The sequence below is a fragment of the Squalius cephalus genome (assembly GCF_949319135.1).
Source record: "Squalius cephalus genome assembly, chromosome: 6".
NCBI classification, from domain to species: Eukaryota; Metazoa; Chordata; class Actinopteri; order Cypriniformes; family Leuciscidae; genus Squalius; species Squalius cephalus.
The window spans coordinates 5,409,245-5,428,777 of NC_137127.1; the positions used below are offsets into that span (position 1 = coordinate 5,409,245).

Sequence of the window (19,533 nt, forward strand, 5' to 3'; positions counted from 1 at the left end):
CACATGTAAACAGTGGCAATCAGCCTGTATTTACCCCCGTCATTCACAAAATAAAAGCACGCCTCTGAAAGTAAAGCGACAGTTACTTTGGGTTTTGAAACAAGCCGGACAGCCAAACAAACACCTGTCTCAGTCGACCTCGATAAAGCCACTTCCTCTTCACCCACATCCTTAACCAGCACATTTTTATTGGTGTCAGAGTAGCAGCTGCGCGCCATCAAAACGACTATTTACATAAGTCCTCCAATACGACAGGTAGATAAGGAATAGAATGAGTTTGAATCATTTAAAGTGGCTCTAATATTGTTGCCTAAGCACAACAGAGTTGCTTAATGAGGTCAGTGATGATAAGACCGATGAGGATGATGATGATGATGGGCGGGCTGAAGGCGTTGCTCATGCCCTCCTCCTCCTCCTCCTCCTGTAGGGCCAGCACACAGACACAGTGTGTGAACTTGAATACTGACGGGGCTCAGCAGCAGCAGTCACACATCATTGCAGTTTTATGAGATTTAAAGTGTTCGCTTAGTTTTGGTGTAGTTCTAGAGGAGCTTGTCTCACTATGTCCAGACGCAAACTCGGCAGCAGACCGCAACACCTGAGCGCAATGCAAGGTAAGCTGGATTCAAGACAACTTCATTCACATTTAAACGACAAATCCCCAACATATGCATGGAGAACCGAATATGGATAATGTGGGAGGAGAGAGCATAACCAATAACGAGAAATCAATGTAACGTTAGCCTAATAACTTTTCACGTGGTTTGTGTCTCACTCAGAACTTGACATTGGAGTTGAAATGATAACATAACCTCATGTTTTTTATTTATCAATATTTAAATGTGTTGAAGTGTCGAATCATTCCGTGTTAAATATGCTATAGTTTTTTTTAGGTTAAAGTTCCGAGTTGGAGCAATAACATTGCACTTCCTTATTGCATCTTCACGATATCTTTATGTTTTGGTGTCGTCACTCATACCTTAGTGGCTACTTTTTAATGTTTACAATTAGTTTTTATATTTTTACACACCCTCATTCTCGGATGGTATCCTTAATTTTACCTGCTGACATGCTCTTGCTTCACTTCCAGTATTTCTGCTGTTGTTGTTGTTATTGTTGTTGTTTATTGATATTAATAATTGATTGATAAACAGTAGGCGTACTAAGACTTATGAGTGAATATGAAATATTGTTTTGATCATCGTTTTTGTTTTGTTTTATCTTCTAACTGTGGGCAGCTGTGCGTGCCTCACCTGACCACAAGACTTCAGTCTAGTTTGATGTGTGTGTGTGTGTGTGTGTGTGTGTGTGTGTGTGTGTGTGTGTTAGTGGAGTCTGATTTGTGAATCGGATCTGTTCAATGAATCGGTTCAACCAATTTATTGACTGACGGGGCTAAAAGGCAAAGTTACTTTAAAAGCCGAATGTCAAAAATATTTAAGTTAACGTACGTAAAATGTGTTTTTGTAATGTTGCTATGACATTTTATCAACACGGGTTTTACTTCATTGCATTTTACTAACATTTATTTATCTATTTAATTTGAGGTATACGTTTATTTTAGTATTCCAATGAAAGTGATCATTATATTTAGGATTTAAACGACCTTTCTTTGTGATCTGAACTGAGACATATGAAATTGTAATAAACATCCCTAATAATGAAAAAAAAAACCGTGATAAACCGCATTACATATGGCTTTACTGATCAAATATCCCCAACGAGATGCCAAAGGCCATGTGAAAACAACCGCTAAACGCGTGAAACGAACTGTTCGAAAGAACCGATTCATTTGAATAAATCGGACTTCCAGTCACTTATTTGTGAGAGAGAGCAGCCGCGCCTTTTGCGTGTCGGCACAAACAACCAGAGCTGTTGAAACAGGAAAGGTGACATTTTTGAGTAACCACAGGTGAAATCCTCCCCTTCCCAGGACTGTCTGTACCTGCATCGGCATGGACAGCCTAGCCCGGGCAGTTGGATCCAGTCCAGGCTCTCTCTCTCTCTCTCTGTGTGTGTGTGTGTTGTGTGTTGTGTGTTGTGTGTTGTGTGTGTGTGTGTGTGTGTGTGTGTGTGGGTGGGTGTGCGCTCTGGAGTCCATGACCACAGCAGCGGCACCCAGGTCAAAGGGCAAGTTCCTCTTAGCTCGCCGTCTTTACAGTCAAATTAAATGTGCTCTGAGCAGGATCTGTGTCTGCAGCAAATTCAGTGCGTATAAAAATGAAATCCTCCATAAAAGATGTAGCCTACTAAAATATGGAGATTTGATTCACCCCAGGCGGCCCTGATGCTGATTTGCTTCCGTATAATGAAATTAAGCAGCATTGCAGCCTTAAATGTTGCCTTTATCATCGCATAGTATTTGTAGTGTAATGTTTATATTTTCGTAATTCATATTTCAAATGTAAATTTCATCAATTATTTTTTTTTTTGAGTAAATTAGTTTATTTCATCCTATGTTTATGCAGCTTCTGTGTCACTTTCACAGTGCATGAAGGGGCAAAGGGCAATGCATGAAACTTTCAGTTTAGGCACAGATATTCATAAATACATATTTAAAACATTAGGGCCTGGTTTCACAGACAGGGTTTAGATTAAGCCAGGATTAGGCCTTAGTTCAATTAGGACATTTAAGTAGCTTTTCTAATCATGCCTTAGGAAAAACAAAACATTAGTGATGTATATCTTGAGACAAAACGATGGCACTGACGGTTAAAACAGCTCAAACATGCATTTTAGTCTGGGGGTAATTTGATTTAAAAAATGTAATTATTGTGTAAATGTATTTATTTAACCTCTTTACAGCAATAATCAGTGTTTAAATGCACTTTTTGTAGTACACTGTAAAAAATATTATATGATCAATAAGTTATGACAAAGGTTTTTACATTTCTTTAACTCAAATAAATGGGAAAAACAGCAATTTTCAACTTATTTTATAAGTTATACAAGATTCAACTCATTTTTTAAAACCAGAAATGACTTAAACATTCAAGTTGATTGAACTTAATTTAAGTCAGCAACTTTTTTCTTTTTTTTTAAATACAATCTACATGCAGCTTCTGTGCCACCGCAGTGTAAAAATGACATTAGATGCACTAAGGGACAGAATATGAAAGTGACTTTCTCTTTAGACACTTTGAAAAGTTTGTAAACTAGCTTGTTTTGGTAGCAAACTCATCTTTGACGTGGCTTGATTTACAGACTGCATTTGCTCATTCGCCCCGGCGGTTATGAGTGGTGTGAAAGACACCTTGTGTATGTCAGCAGACTTGTGAGCTTGGCAGGACGACTACAGTGCAAAGAGCCTGATATATCAGCATGCACTAATGGGCGAATTGCTCAAGCAGGTCGGAGCTGCATCGCTCTACTTCCTGTCACAGCAGCCCTCAGTGGCAGAGACACAGGAAGTGGTCAGTATCTGCTGACCAGACAGAGCCGTGCTGATGCTGACAGTTTAGCAGTACACCGACAAATGCAGAGAACTGAAAGTAGCACATTAGAAGAGAAGCGAAGCTGTTGCAAAGCCGCTCAGTTGGGTCATTTCTAGACTTCCCAGGGCTCCTTGCACTGTGCTTAACCCCTGGTTATGTCGTTTTAAACCCCGCTTGAGATTAGAAGTGGGATTGGCACCACCTTTTTACCCTGTGGTTATGAAACTGCTCAACTTTTGTGGTGTTGACCCTGAAAAACGAAGCAAAGTGAGAATGTTGCAGCAACAGGCTCCCAATCATGTACCTCACATTCACATGCTTTGGACAGTAACAGAAACACCCTGTACTGTGTATGTACAGTAGTTTCAGGATGTGTATTATATATGATATAATATTAGTATATTATATAAATATAGCCAATCACTGACATTGACACTGCGAATATGCAAATTAAAAGGGTTTAGAAATGTCATATTGTTATTAGTTTATAAATAACAAGCATTAATTGTTGACACCATGTAACATGAAAGGGTTGCTTTAACCCAGGGTTTAGAATGACCCAGGGTTAACTCTTATAGCGCTAAAGCAGGGCTGGACATTAACTTTTTTTGCTCTCCAGCCACTTTGGCTAGTAAGTTACTAGCTACATATACTAGATTTGTATGTACATTTCTGAAATACATAACTTGGACACAGTCACCTCTGATAACAGATCACTCTAAGACATGCATTTTTTTTTGTAAAGCTGATTTGAAACAATATGTATTGTGAAAAGAACTATACAAATTATCGAACAAATACAAATTGAATTGAATTGAATTGAACTCAGCATTTTCACAGGCCACAATTTTGACATCGATACCATGGGGAAAAACTGCCGTATAGATTTCTTTAATATTATCTCATAATTTGTAAGCAGGTTTATTAGGCTGCTGTCACTTTAAGACCCGACGCACGGATCCATTATACTGCTAAACATGCGTTTTCTTTATCAAGTATTTACGTTCGCTTAACATAACTGGCTCGATGGTGTTTTAAGCCCCCAATGGCTCCTTAGAGGCAGCTAACCCTACCCTCAACCTTAAACCTACCCATCCCCTCGCTGCCTGGAAGGCGCCGTTGGGGGCATAAAACACCAAAGACCACATAACTGACTGTGTTTACGTGAATACTCACCATTTTGTGTGTGTTTGACTGTTTAAAATCAATAAGCAGCAAAAAACTCCATTTAGTACTGAGGCGGCTTTATGTGCATGCACTAAAATTATGCTCAATATGTGCAATCCCACACTGAAATTCAAGCCCTGCAACACCAACAATATTCATCCGGAGAGACTGAAATGAGTGAGTGAGAGGAGGCGGGTTTGTGTGTCAGAGATGAGAGAGTGAGAAAGCGCTGCTGGAATCGTGTATTCTGTGGAAAATTAGTATCGGAAGCGTTTCAGATATTTAAGTATTGAAAAATGGCTATTTTTGACAACGCTACATTGCACTTAGTTTATAATTTCAGATGTTTTTTGATCTGGTGTTAAAGTCAAGCCCTGCACTAAAGTGTGTTTTTACAGCAATGTCGTGTTGTTCTGCTCACAGACGCTCCGGATCCCACGGTCGTCCCTGTCGTCTCCTCGCCGTCGCCCGAGCGGATGCCTCCGCCTGAGGATGGAGGTCGTGACCTGCTGACCTGTGGCCAGTGTGGTCAGGCGTTCCCGCTGGCACACATCCTCACCTTCATCCAGCACAAACAGGGCGGGTGTAGCACAGCCAGAGCCCAGCCTCAGGGCCACACCCCTCCCTCTCCGGCCAATCGCACGCAGGTGGAGGCGGGGTTTGTGGAGCTGCGGCGCGTGACGGGCAGGAGATGGAAGGAAGAGCCAGGTGTGAGGGTGGAGGCCAACCGAGCCGGTGAGTTCTAGCTGCTAATTAGTGTCTTTTTTTGTAAAACTGTCCCCTCGTTTAACAGCCTCGTCCCCAGTCCGGCTCATTAGGCCGCCGTTGCTGTGGCGCTGAGGCCTTGGTGAGTTGGAGAGTTAGAGACGCCGGGTCTAATTGTGTGGAAGGGATAGGTAGTCCTGCGACACACGCGAGCAAACGTACACTTATACACACACCCCAGGGGATGCTGGAAGACACCTGAGCACACCTGAGCATCTCCTTAGCTCTGTCTCTCAGGTGAAGTGGCCAGGTAAACACCGCACAGTCAGGCCAGCAAACTGCACAACTCCCAGAGCGCAAAGCCCTCATTATTCCTGCGCTGTCAGTCATACAGCTGCTGCTGACCTGGGCTGTTATTCCCACAGTCCCATCCGCTCAGAATAAAGTACACTCTTAAATATAAAGGTCCCAAAAGGTTTTTTTTGTTGTTGCATCGATTCCATAGAAAAACAAATATTTTGGGTGAAGAACATTTTAATAATCTGAAAAAGAACTGCATGGTTAATCAAAATAACACCAAAATCGCGATATGACCCCGAAAGGCTGCAAGGTAATTAAATAAATCATGAATGGGTGATTCTTTCCCACGAGCATCTGAACATCACAGTAAATGCAGTTTCCGTCAAAATAAAAGTTTTGAAGAATTTAAGTAACGTAAATATTAGTATTGTAATTTTGTAGTTGTAGTGTAAAATTAAATTATTATAATATTTTTTTTTAATTTGAGTCAAGTATTACTGTTGTAATATTTCTTTAGTTTTTTAGTAATGTCATTATTTTTGCAATAATAATAATTATTATTTTATAGCCACAAAATTGACCAAATTGTGAAGCACTACAAAAGAAGCACAGAATTTTTAATGTCAAACTATTTTTATCAGAAAAATACAAATTAGATTTTTTTTTTTTTTACCCCAATCGTGCGCCTCTTCTCTGAACACCTATGCCAATAAACCTTTAAGATTGTAAAAAAAAAAATTGGGGTGAAACACTGAACTCTTTCGACTGTTAAACAGGATGTTGGTGTGTGTGTCATAGTGTGTGTGTGAGTGTTTTTCAGTGCAGTAGTGGGCCGTAGAGGGACTCGTCAGCCTGTGCAGGTGTTGGTGTTTCTCAGTTTGATGCTATTGAACCGTGACCTGAACCGCTTCCTCATACGGGCAGGATTCTTTCCCCTTACAACACGAGCAAAGCAAACATTATTAGTTTATCATTACTGACCGTTTATACAGGCAAGCAAATGATCACGGTTGATTGTGATCAACAAAACGCATGCTTTCGGATCACTCCCTCTTACACATGTTTGCGCTTCCTTCCCTTTCGTGCTCTGCATCCGTCCGTCCACGTTTCTTGATTCTCTGGGGTTCATTCCCTCTCACGTTTTTTTTTTTTTTATGTGTGTGAAGGTGTATGTCGCTGATAAAGGTGTCAGGGTGAGAGGTGCAAAATATGCCAATGTGTTACTTCCTTTTGGGTTATTATTGAGACTATCAGAGACTGTAGAATGAGATGAGAGATGGGGTCTGATAAAGACATAAAACTTGTGCTTGAATTACAGTTCAAAATGAGTATGTGATATATGAGAGTGAGAGATAATTTGTTTAGGGTTGCCAGGTCTGCGTGACAAACACACTCCACTGGAAGAATATACACTGCCATTCAAAAGTTAGTGGTAGGTGAGATCTTTATCATTATTATCAGTGTTCAAAATTGTTGAACAGCATTTTTTTTTCTTTTTTTTTTTTTTCACTTTTGATCAACTTAATGAATCCTTGCTGAAGATTACTGCAAATTGCTGAGCGGTGGTAAATGCCTCTCCATAACCAAACAATTTGAACTATTTTCCATTTATTTGTAGGTATAGGCATAACATATAATGTAGGTTATCTCATTAAAAATAACAAAATGACAAGTTTGTAACCATAGAAGAAAGGGGAAGCCAAAGCCAATGTCATATTTATATGTATTTTACTTGTGCTACATGTAGTAGATTCGGAATATATCCATACCATATCGGTTATCTCTTGATATTAGACTTTTAAATAAAAATATATGCCCATATTTGATTGTAAGTATTTTTTTTCCGTAACACACACACATAGTTGATCTTTAAAAAATTATTTAATAACACTATCAAATGTAATCTTTAGCAAAATCATTAAATAATACTTTTTTCATACTGTATTATAATGTTGTGATTCCTATATTCGCTATATATATTCAGCATTTAAAACATTTGATTTTAGTGTTTTACTATTCATTTATTCAAACAAAATAGTATAGAATTTTAATATCAGCTTATCGGTCATTGGTCAGAACATTTTCAAACGTACACATGTTAAATTATGTAAAAAAGTGGCATCGCCATCTACTGGCCTGGCAGCAGAATGAGGCGTTTTTAATCGTTTTTCGCGGATTTTTAGTACATCGCGGTCGTGTAAACATACCAATAAAAACAAAATATTTGTATCAGTTATAAATGTATTATTACTAAACGAATCTAATTTGTTCCATTTAAATGCAACAACAAATCTATCGGTGACGGAGTTTAAAAGTAGCTCAACTCTTGGCAACTCTTGAACCCCAGAAGGATACATTTTTGTTCTGCTTGGATGAGGGCGTTTTGTATGCACGTCGTATTTGCGCTTTCATTTTGACTCATCCAATGAAAAATCAGTTAACCCACAAACCATTCAGACTGGAGTGTGTGTGTGTGTGTGTGCTTATATGTGGGTGTAAAAGAGTGACATAGAGAGATTTTGGGAGAGGAATGGATTATTGAATTAGTTTAGACAATGTATCAATAGTCTTATTTATATTTCCTCCAGCCCTCTCTTTGCTCTTCATTTCAACTGTCCTTTTATTCTCTCTCTCTCTCTCTCTCTCTTTTTCTCTCTGTTCCCTAGAGAGAGAAGATTCTGCCTGCTGCTCGTTAGCGCTCTCAGCCAATCTGCATTTTTAATTAGCGGTTATTGCTTCTGCTTAATATGCAATTGCTACCCTGGGCCAAATGGGAATCCTTACAAAAAGAGTGAGGGGAAAGAATGAAAGAAAGGGAGAGGGAAGAGAGAGAGAGAGACAGGCTGGGTATTGTGTTTCACTCCAAGACCCTGAGACAAAAGCCCCTCCACCCGTCCTCGCACCCTCCACCCGAGGGAGAGATTTGGAGGCAGAAGGGGTGTGTGTGTGTGTGTGTGTGTGTGAAGGTGCAGTCACAGGGGCGATGATTTTTCTCTTGTTTTTCATGACCTGTGCAGCTATTTCTTTTTTGTTCTTAAATTAAACGCTTTTCCTCCGTCTGTTTTAACCTCAGAGATCTGCCTCTTGCTTTTTGACTCTCGTTCTTCTCCAGGCACAGAGAACGAGAGAAGAGAATAGGAGAGGCTCTTTTTAATCTTCTTCTTTTGCCCCCTCCCAATAAAATGCAGAAGGATTTTGACTTGAGGAGATGTAAAAGAGGCTTATAGCGCTCTGCTTTGAACCCTTTGTAAGAGAATGGGGAAAAAATGAAATGAATTTTCCTCTCAGTTTTGGGATCCTCTTTGCAGACGGGCCCCATTTATCAAGGAGGCTGAGTCAGGACTCATTTGCATAAAACCTTCGTTTGCTCCGTTCCGCTAATTAGCAATTTGCAGCTTAATTGGCGAGCGGCTCTCTGAAATAGAGACAAAGCTAACCACGTTTAAAAATACCAGCAGAGCCGCTGAAGGAGCCCATCCGTGGACGATCTCTCCTGTGAACACACATTTAATCAGGAGAGCCTTTCTGACATTACCAGCTCATTATTGCTCTGACACCTGCAGGGGTTTGTGACATACAGCTTTTCTAACCGAAAGACAATTTGCCTGAAAAATGAGGAAAACGTGTTCTCTTGAGGGGATACAGTAAAACAGTACTAATCAATAATCAATTCTTGGATTATTTTAGCAAGGTGCAGATGTGATGGGTGATTAGCACGAAAACAATGAACCGATCACATTTCACTCCAAGATCAGAAAGAAATATTTTTTTTAGGGCTGTTAAACGATTAATCGCGATTAATCGCATCCAAAATAAAAGTTTGTTTTTACATAATACATGTCTGTGTACGGTGTATAATTATTTTCTATATATAAATACGCACACATGCATGTATATATTTAAGAAATATTTGCATGTATATACTATGTATATATATTTATATTATATATAATTTATATTATATATAAATATTTTATATATAAATAACACATTTTCTTAAATATATATATGCATGTGTGTGTATTTATATATAGAAAATAATTATACGCCGTACACAGACATAAATTATGCAAACACAAACTTTTATTTTGGATGCGATTAATCGCGATTAATCGTTTGACAGCCCTAATTTTTTTATACATTGTGAGAATGTTTTCATGAAAGGAATGTTTTCCTCCAAAGTTTTCATTACTGTTACGTCCCCATAGTTCTTTTTTTTTTTTTTTTTTTTTTTGACAGAAAAACAAATGCATTCATGATGTATAAATACAATTTATATAATATATGATATAATATATTATTCCACTTTACCATTATATTACTGTAATGACAACTTGGAAGGAATGGCATGAAAATATCACAATGCAAAAAACTTTTTTAGTCAAGCAAAATTTCTGCATTTGGATTTTGGGGTTCAACATTTATTTATTTATTTATGTATTAATTTATTTGACAGGGACAGTGTACATTAATTAACATTGCTGCAAATGCACCAGAATTAGCCAAAAGGCTATTTTTCATCCGTTGTCCCTGGACAGATCTTAAAATTGTCTACCTAAAAAAACACAATAAGAAGATTACAGTGAACAATACAAATATAAAAAGCAGTAAAACAGATATAACTCCTGTTGATAAATACAGTGTACAATATGATCATCATGTTCTTGCCCTGCACAGGAATACATGAATAACTTACTACTTTTGCCCAAATGTACAGTATACAGCGGGTATACAACAAGATTTCTCTTGCTTTTGTTATTTTTACAGGACTGGTGAAAATTGATGATGTTTTTACACAAAATCTGATATAAACTAAACCACATAATCTCTTAGATCAAGGCATGCAGTGTATTTAGGTCATGTGATAGCATTGTTGCTGATTGAAACATTTATTATTGCATTCAGCATACTGTTACATTTAATGTAATATTATTTTTTTAATAATGTGTAATATGACATAAGAAGACCAGTGTGTTAGCATTCTCTTCTAAACATAGCCACGGACTGTACCTGCCCCGTTTTCACAAGTGTTTGTGGTTTTACCTGTTTTGTTCTGTTTTCTGTAAATGACCAAGTTCGCCTGCAGCCTTTCCTTTCTGCCGTTTCATTTTCAATGCGTCATGATAGACATCTTTCCAGTTCACTCAGCATAATTAGTCAGATATGTACAGCATGAGAAAGGCTCTGTTTGTTTGCACATTTAGTATAGGCATTCACACAACCTAGAAATGAAGATTCAGTTAATGGACCTCATCAGTTGGCCGTCACATGGCTAGCTAGTGATATATGCATGTTATGGACCATTTATTGATTCAAGTACTAAATCAAGGAGTTAATTGTTATTATTTTGAAAATAGACATGACCAGGTTGTATAGACGAGATGCCGAATTGGACGTTGAAGACTCACTTATTCATATTTATTGAAAGGGGAAGAGAAACCGTTTTTAATTTTTTTTGTAACAACAACATCAACAACATTTATTTATAAAGCACATTTAAACACAATATAGATTGATCCAAAGTGCTGTACATAGTACAAAGCAGGTCTACACTATCAAAAAAAAGAAAGAATTATGTGTAAAACATATTTCAATAGAAAGTCCTTTTTAAAATGATATTAGACAACATTTTTATTCAGAAAATATATTAATGGACTTTTCTTTTCTTTTTTTAAAGGTTTCTCCTGGAATAATTGTAGAATTTTTGACAAATGTTAAATTGAAAGATTCTATGTACATGTTATTATTACTGTTGTTACTATTAGTATACATGTCTGATTTTGCATATTGATTGTTTTATAAGAAAAATTGTTAAATTATTGTAAACAATGTATTGAATTGATTGTAATCAATTATTTTTAAATTGAAATACTGTTGATTGCCATGAATATAGCCATTGCTCCTGATATGGTGTTAAATCATTAAATAAATAAATAAATATGGACCATTTATTAGTCAAACAAGTTTGGTTTTCTTTTCTGAATGTCCTGCTATTTTAAAAAATGCCATTTGTTTGGGTGTTTTTGAGTGATTTTAGGTGTTTGTTTGACTGATAAATTAATTCTCTCTCTCTCTCTCTCTCTCTCTCTCTCTCTCTCTCTCTCTCTCTCTCTCTCTCTCTCTCTCTCTCTCTCTCTCTCTCTCTCTCTCTCTCTCTCTCTCTCTCTCTCTCTCTCTCTCTCTCTCTCTCTCTCTCTCTCTCTCTCTCTCTCTCTCTCTCTCTCTCTCTCTCTCTCTCTCTCTCTCTCTCTCTCTCTCTCTCTCTCTCTCTCTCTCTCTCTCTCTCTCTCTCTCTCTCTCTCCAAAACAGAAGAGCCCTCCATTTTCACCTGCCAGGTGTGTCAGTGTGTGTTCTCCAGCGCATGGACTCTCCTCCAGCACGCTCAGAACGCACATTCTCTCAGCATCTACCAGGTGGAGGACGACACCATCGCGCACACGTCTAAACCGCCGGCCACGATGGATCCGCGACACCTGGGCGCCGCTCTGGCCTCTGCGTTCCAGCCGTCCTCCGTGAGATCGGCTCGCTCTCACAAACCTCACGTCTCCACCCCTGCGCCGCGCGATCTCCAGAGCCTGAACTTCTCCATGTGTTTACAGCGCCTGGCGGAGGTGAGCTGTAACAGCGGCGGAGTGGTGCCGTCTCCATCCCCGTCTCCTCCAGCCGCTTCACCGTTTCCCCTGTCCTCTCCTCCGCTTCACACAGGCTTCTCCTGCCAGCTGTGCGGCCAGGGCTTTCAGTCTCTGCGTAGCCTGTCCGCGCACCGGCGCACTCACGCCTGCGATAGACCGTATCACTGCGGCGTGTGTCAGCTCACGTTCTCTCAGAGCGGCGAACTCGCACGACACATGAGAAGCCACCGTCGTTCTGCAGCTGGACCGGAAACATCTGATCCCAGCCCTGCCAGTGCAGATGAGGACAGAAAGCTTTCTGGTCTGGGAGATAATGATATTTCCGGTGGTCACAACGCCAGCTTGGAGGCTGGGAAGCATCCAGGAGGAACCAGCCTGATCTTGATATCTTCTCAGTCCAGGGGTGCGGATCGCAATCTGCTGCGGTACTACCAGCCTCTGAGAGAAGCTGAAGAAGAGGGTCAAGGTGAACCTCAACAGGCTTCTCCCTATGGCAGCCCCTCGGAGGGCTCTCTGGAGAGCGGAGATACAGGTGGAAGCGGAGAGAGCGGGATCGCCAGCGGGAACTGCACACCGAAGCGCCCGGAACGGGAGGATCGTCCTCAAGGCGAATGGGAGCAAGAGGTGGAGGCGGTGGAGATAGTCACGGACTGGCAGCGGGAGAACGAAAGGAGGCAGGTCACCAGCGGAGGGGGCAAGAAGAAAAAAGAAGAGGCGTGCGAATTCTGCGGAAAGTGTTTCCGTAACAGCAGCAACCTCACGGTTCACCGGCGCAGCCACACGGGGGAAAGGCCGTACCGCTGCGGACTCTGTAGCTACGCCTGCGCTCAGAGCAGCAAACTCACACGCCACATGAAAACACACGGTGCCCGCGGGACACGCGCTCCCTTTCAGTGTCAGCTTTGCTCTGTCCCGTTCACCGTCTATGCCACGCTGGAGAAACACCTCAAGAAGGTCCACGGACTCACTCACGCCAGTGCAGGAGCCTACAGCCAGGGCTCGCTTGCCGACTACAACGGCCTCAACGTCAAAATGGAGGATGAGAAATCAGGAGCTCCAATCACAGTGCTCACAGATTCGAATGTGGACCTATCAGAGCAGCTGAAAGAGGAGGACGCTGAAATGAGGGTGAGTGCTGATGTGCACCCTTCTTCTGAAGAAACAGGTTGTACTGCGGCTCTGGGTGAAACCGCGGTATAAAAACAGCAACATGACACTCTGATAATGACCAAAACCACCATCTTTTGCCCACAACTCAGTATGCCCATCTTATCAAAAAACCAAGAAGACCTTACCCGCCTTCACCTCAAGTCACTCTAGGGGAGGGAAGCTGGTACTGACCGAGACTTGATAGATTCTCATATCAGTACAAGTGCCTACTGTTAAATCCTGACTTAACAGCAATAGACTCCTTAGTCCCGGCCACCGTCGTACAAGGCACTTCGAACCCAGAACGTGAACGTTTGAACGTATACGGAGATGGTTACAAACCATTTGAGCCTTTTGTTGAGCCCGAAAGACAATCAGACAGGAAGGCCTGCAGGTGATCTGTCAATGTGATTTTCAATTCTGCAATGCAATCCTGGACACTGTTGTAGCACTCTTATCACAGAGCCTTAAAGGTTCATGGTTCATAGAAATCTGTGCGTGATAACAAAAAAAAAAAAAGAGAATGGATGTCCAATCCTGCTTCAGGAGGGCGTCTGTCCTGCAGAGCTTAATTAAACACACCTGAAACGGCTCATCAAAGTCTTCAGGACCTTTGCTTAAAACTTTCAGGCTGAATCTCTTCAGGAATCGTCCGTCCAGGAGCAGGATTGGACACCCCTGGTCTACATCAGTGTAGAAAGAGTAAGACTTGCACAGATGAATTTGAGCTTGTGTTTTCCCACCTATCTGACAGGGTTGTTTCCTTATTTTGATACTGTATATTCAACAGGACTGATTGGGTCTGTGGCAATACATGTTCACTGTCACATATCACTGTTAAAGAGCATTTGTTTGCCATTTAGTTCATGTCAGAATTGTGTAAATGTATATTTTGCAACTTATTCCACAAAAATGTATAACATTTTTTTTCTACTGCACAACAAATTAATTTTCGTTGTATTTTGTGAGCCTGTTTAGTCTGTTTGCAGACATTTGTTTTACTGCCCGAGCACATAGAAATACTATGAAAAGTTTTGTTAATTTTTTTATTTTTGTCAATTGTGTTTTGTGGAATGAAAAGCCTTGGTTTCTGATGAAATACTGGATAGGGAACAGCGCTGTTGAATGGTGAACCCACTGAGAGAGCACTTGTGTTTGTTTGTGTATATGTGAGAAAGAGTTAGAGACCAGATATATGATAAATCTATACAGGGAAAGTCTGCTTTGTTACGTTTTTTTTTTTTATGAATATCAATGTCAGGGATCTGTTATGTTACACTTATGTTTGCGTGGTAACAAATATGGTGGAATAAGTCATCAAATGGAATTTAAAAAAGCAATTTTTTTTGTATTAATAAGCAAATGTGAAAATAGTTGGACATCCAGTTGTGTCCGTTTCTTCAGGGAGCAGCGAAAACAAAGCTCTTTTTGTCCTCTGAATAATTTCTGTTGATTGAAATGTCATGTCTTATATGTGATTTCTCCCAGAAATCCCTGTGTGGCTACACCACTTTGTCTATTTTGTATTTCTATGGCTATTTGTACGATAATTAAAAGACTGAGGTTAAGTCAGAGGGTGTGTGTGTGTTTGAGTATGTGAGAACCAGAAAGTGTGACGGCAAGTCGAGCCTGTCGCTACATGTCTCAGATCACATCACAAATACAGCAGTATTTGCACAGATGAGCCACTCTCCTCTAACGGCTATCGTTGTCGAGTCATAGTCCGCTAGTGGTACAGTCATATCTGACTAAACCACTGGGTCATTCAGGTTGGCCTTCAAGGAACAGGGTTTGATGGAAAACATTAGATTAGATCAGGTCTAAGAAAGTGTGATTGTACATCTGGAGAGAGAAAGACAAAGCCGGGAAGGAGTTCTGGGATTGAAATGGGTGGGAGTCGGAGGGGGAGCAGAGTCATCTTAACAGCTCTTTTCTTTTGTAACAAAACCTTCACGCCGGTATCTCTGGCCCCTCTAATGAGTGGGACGCTCTATGATCCCTATAGCTTATTAACAAGCAACCTTTTTAATGAGCTTTCAGCCTGGGCTGGGGGAGGTTGGATTGAAGGGACCATATGTAGCTCTCACCCCATCTCCAATTATCGCCGTTTCGGGGAACGAGAGAAAGATAGCGAGGCGTAAGGGAGGGCTCTAAAGCGACATTTAACTGGTAGTTCAGAAGAAATTCTTGATTCTGTGAATCACAGGTGATCGCCCTGGGACCAGCATCGCTTCTCCTCTATCAAAACCTTATACACCCACCTCAGCCGAGCACCATTTGGTGGCGCGCGGTCCCAATTACATAATGTAACACGAGCTTCTGCGAGCTAAGATGGCCTCTGGCTGATGAAAACATTCCCAGGTGCCCTTTGTCTCTTTTGGCCGCCTCTCTGCACCTTTTCTCTGCACACAGAACTGGCCTGTGTTTATCTTCACTGACCAATCACGACGTCCCGTTCCTGTCAGGGTGTGGTGACGGGTAACTGACCGTTCAAACCTGCAGACGCACATGGACTTTGAGGTGTGTTTTGAGTTTAAGCACAGACCACAATAACTAGCACTGTTTCCGGGTGAAAAGAGAAAGTTTGTGGTTTGGGGGTTTCAAGAAACCTGCATGATCTCTCAGGGTGGGAGTTGTCTGAATTGATTTATTCGTAACCATGTTTATTCATTTACCTTATGTCTTCACAACGCTCTCAAGACGTCCTTAATGGGAGATTAAGCCAAGAAACCCTTTGGATAGAGAGACAGAGAATTTAATATTTTAAAATATAGCATCATATTTACATATTGTGTTAAATTGTTTACATTTCATATGCCTTAAAATAATATTGATTTTCTAATGTGTTTTTCATAATTTTATATGTTTTATTATTTATAAATATTTTTAGATTTGGGTTATGAGGATTACATTGCATATACATAAAAATAAAAAATAAATGTATTCATATTGATTTATCACCTGTAATGATTAGGGCAATTTATTTAATTATTCTATTTTTCATATATTTGCATTATAATTTATAAATGTTTTACATGTGTTGTGATGTTTAAACCATATTCATTAAAATAACATTTTTGAATCTACTGATTTATTATGGGTTAGATGGGTTAGTATACAGGTACATGTATTTTATTTTATTTTATTGAAATTTTCATAGATTTTAGTATTTATAAGTTATGTATAAATTTTTATTTATAATTTTTAATTATTATATTTAACTGTGTTATAATGATTACACTGCAGTTTAAATATTTATAATTTAATTTTTCATCTTTTAAAATGATTATTAACAATTTAATGTAAAAATACAATGTAGGAGAAACAACATTTAGCTGAATTTTTAAACCTCAATAAAGAATTTTTAGCACTTACTGTAATGTTTTTCCACAAATATTTGTTTCAGAATAAACCATATTTCGCAGGCCTTCTGCAGTAACACAGCAAACTCTCTAGGGGTCATGGACTTCCGCTGTGACTGCTGCTGAAATCGCTTTCTCTCATTGCAAGATCAAAACATGCAATACCAGTTCTCATGAAACCTGATGTGAATAGTAAGACGGTTGGTGATCGTCAGACTGGTGGTAGATCATATCACATATAGGCCTACATCTATTAAATTGCTGCATATCACTGCATTATAGGGTTGTGCTAAATGGCATTTAAAGGGATAGTTCACTCAAAAATTGTAATTCTGTCCTCATTTACTCACCCAAACCTGTATGAGTTTCTTCTGCTGAACACCTTCTTCTTGCCTTCCATGGGAAAACAATACTATGGAAGTCAATGGGGTACATCAACCATTTGGTTACTGACATTCGTCAAAATATCTTCTTTTGTGTTCAGCAGAAGAAAGAAACTCATACATGTTTGAAACAAATTGAGGGAGAGTTAATGATTTTAATTTTTGGGTGAGCTAGCTATTCCTTAATGTGGATTACTGACGGAGGTCTACTGTTGGCCAAGCTTAATAAAGACGATGTAGAAAATATGATATAGAGACCTATTATTTTATATTTCAAAAACCTGTTAATTACATTTTATAAAGAAGTGCCACTGAATTCTTTCTTCCCACAGGACAATTTCTGGTGTGACAGAATCAATGAGATGGAGGGAATGAGCAAAGGGAGGTTGTGTGAATGGGATAAACCACAGAAAGGCTCTCAAGTGTTTTTTGAGAGGGTTGTTTCCCAACCCTGCATCCAATATCCTCCTCCTCCTCCTTGTGGTAACGTCCCTCCTTTCCTCCGCAAGGACCACAGAGAGAAACCTGAACCCTAAAATTACCCCCTGCCTCACTGATGTTGTAGTGGCCTTGCGTGCGATAGGAAGACAACAGTCCAGCTGTCCGCTAATACTGTGCTGGATGGAGGGAGCGGCCACAAATAAGGGTTAAAACATGACCATCTCACCACAAAAAACAAGCTGATAATCCTGTTACCGATGCTCCAGGATGGTCACATTCCCAGCGGCTGTGGTGGAAGAGGTTTGGAATTTCATATTTTCATTTCAATGTGATCATTCCAAACCAAATCCAATCGTCAATTATTTTTCTTCCAAAAAACAAATTCACGTAGAACGGAATAAATATATTTCCAAACTTTTTCGCTCGCAAAACTTTTACGTTCACAAAAGCATTTCCTCATATCTCAATTTTATCCCATCACTTTAGTACGGAGCCCCTTACACCTTGGGATATGGTGGAAGAAAAAATATGAGATGAGAGGAAATCATATAATTTAGAACTTTTGCGTTCATTCACATAAGTTTTGCGTTCCCCGAGAAACTCTACCTTCGCTCACCCAACATTTGAGTTCCCCTCAGAAACGTTTGTTCGCTCGCCAACTTTAGAGTTTTGCGAGTGAACGCCAAGTCTCTCCGGGGAAAGCAAAGCACTGAAAATATATATTTTTCTCCCATTTTCTATTTGTTTCCATTAGCTTGTCCCTTTACGGGCTCCATAATGCAGCTGCTTTGATCATTTTGAAGAAAATGGATTTTAAAGGAACAGTTCAACTAAAAATTAAACTACTGTCATTATTTACCAGCCTATGCTTTTCTATTTTCAGGGGAAAATATTTTTTGTTGGAAAGCTTAATGTAGAGATCAACCTGATGAAATGAACTTTAAATCTGAACTTGAAGTCACAGAATTGTAATCTTTGGGTGAACTATCCCTTTAAACCAATAATGACTGACTGATATATGATTCAAAATGAATGTTTAGCCTAGCTAGTTTGTGCATCATTGCTCTTCAGTGTCACATGATCCTTCAGAAACCGTAGTATGCTGGTTTTCTGCTCAAGAAACATTTTTATTATCAATGTTGAAAACAGTTGAGCTGCTTAAAATTTTGGTGGAAAGCTCAAAAGAACATGCATTTATTTGACAGAAATCTTTAGTAACATAGTAATGTATTTAATGTCACTTTTGATCAATTTATGGCAAGTATAAGTGTTATTATTATTATTATTATTATTACTTTTGAAAGGTAAATTAGCTAGAGAAACTGACTATATAAACTGTGGTAAGACTTTACATTGTTCTAGCCTTGGAACAAATGTGACACAAATTAGGTGAAAGAAAATCTGCTTTCACACACACACACACACACACACACAAGCGTTCTATGCCACTCCTTCATAACCTCTGAAACGATCTGCATGTGATACTGAGAAACGGAGGGGAAATCACACAGCACCTGGTGACCTTTACTCTCACACTTGAGCAAGAAACAGGTCAAAACAGCCGCCTGACGCCGGACAGAGACTGGTTAAACTAGCCTTTACTCCAGAGCAGAGCTCACAGGTCTCATTGTCATGTCCACAATACTGTGACCTGCCCTGAGGGATCAACCCATACTCATGACTTAACTGACTTGTCCTTCGCCCCCCAGAAAATTACACCTTTTTCGGTGTCTTCAAGGAGCGTCTACTAGGAAAGGAGAGTAAATGTAAAGTGTTTCTACTCATTTGAGTGCATTGCGTGACTGAATAGCATTTGGACATCAGTTCTTTCTACATATGCATGTGTTTAAATAGAGAGAGTGCAATAGGGAGACACAAATATAAAGAGTAAATACTGATAGCAAGCGACGTATTGAGGCAGGATAGTTAAATAGCGAGATATAGAGTAATTGTCTTTCT

The 19,533-nt window shown here is 39.7% G+C and overlaps 1 protein-coding gene across 3 annotated transcripts; it reads left to right on the top strand.

Moving 5' to 3' along the window:
* The first annotated feature begins 224 nt into the window (after positions 1-224).
* Positions 225-13,998, top strand: znf296 (zinc finger protein 296). Of its 3 annotated transcripts, none has more exons than XM_079874767.1 (3): positions 225-614; positions 5,025-5,336; positions 11,917-13,998. In XM_079874767.1, exons 1-3 carry the CDS (start codon positions 563-565, stop codon positions 13,437-13,439), a joined length of 1,887 nt encoding a protein of 628 aa, XP_079730893.1. In that variant the 5' UTR covers positions 225-562; the 3' UTR covers positions 13,440-13,998. The 3 variants fall into 3 exon arrangements, with proteins under 3 accessions (XP_079730893.1, XP_079730894.1, XP_079730895.1); XM_079874768.1 differs by having other exon boundaries at positions 11,920-13,998; XM_079874769.1 differs by lacking the exon at positions 225-614 and adding an exon at positions 1,834-1,986.
* Positions 13,999-19,533: the final 5,535 nt, after the last annotated feature.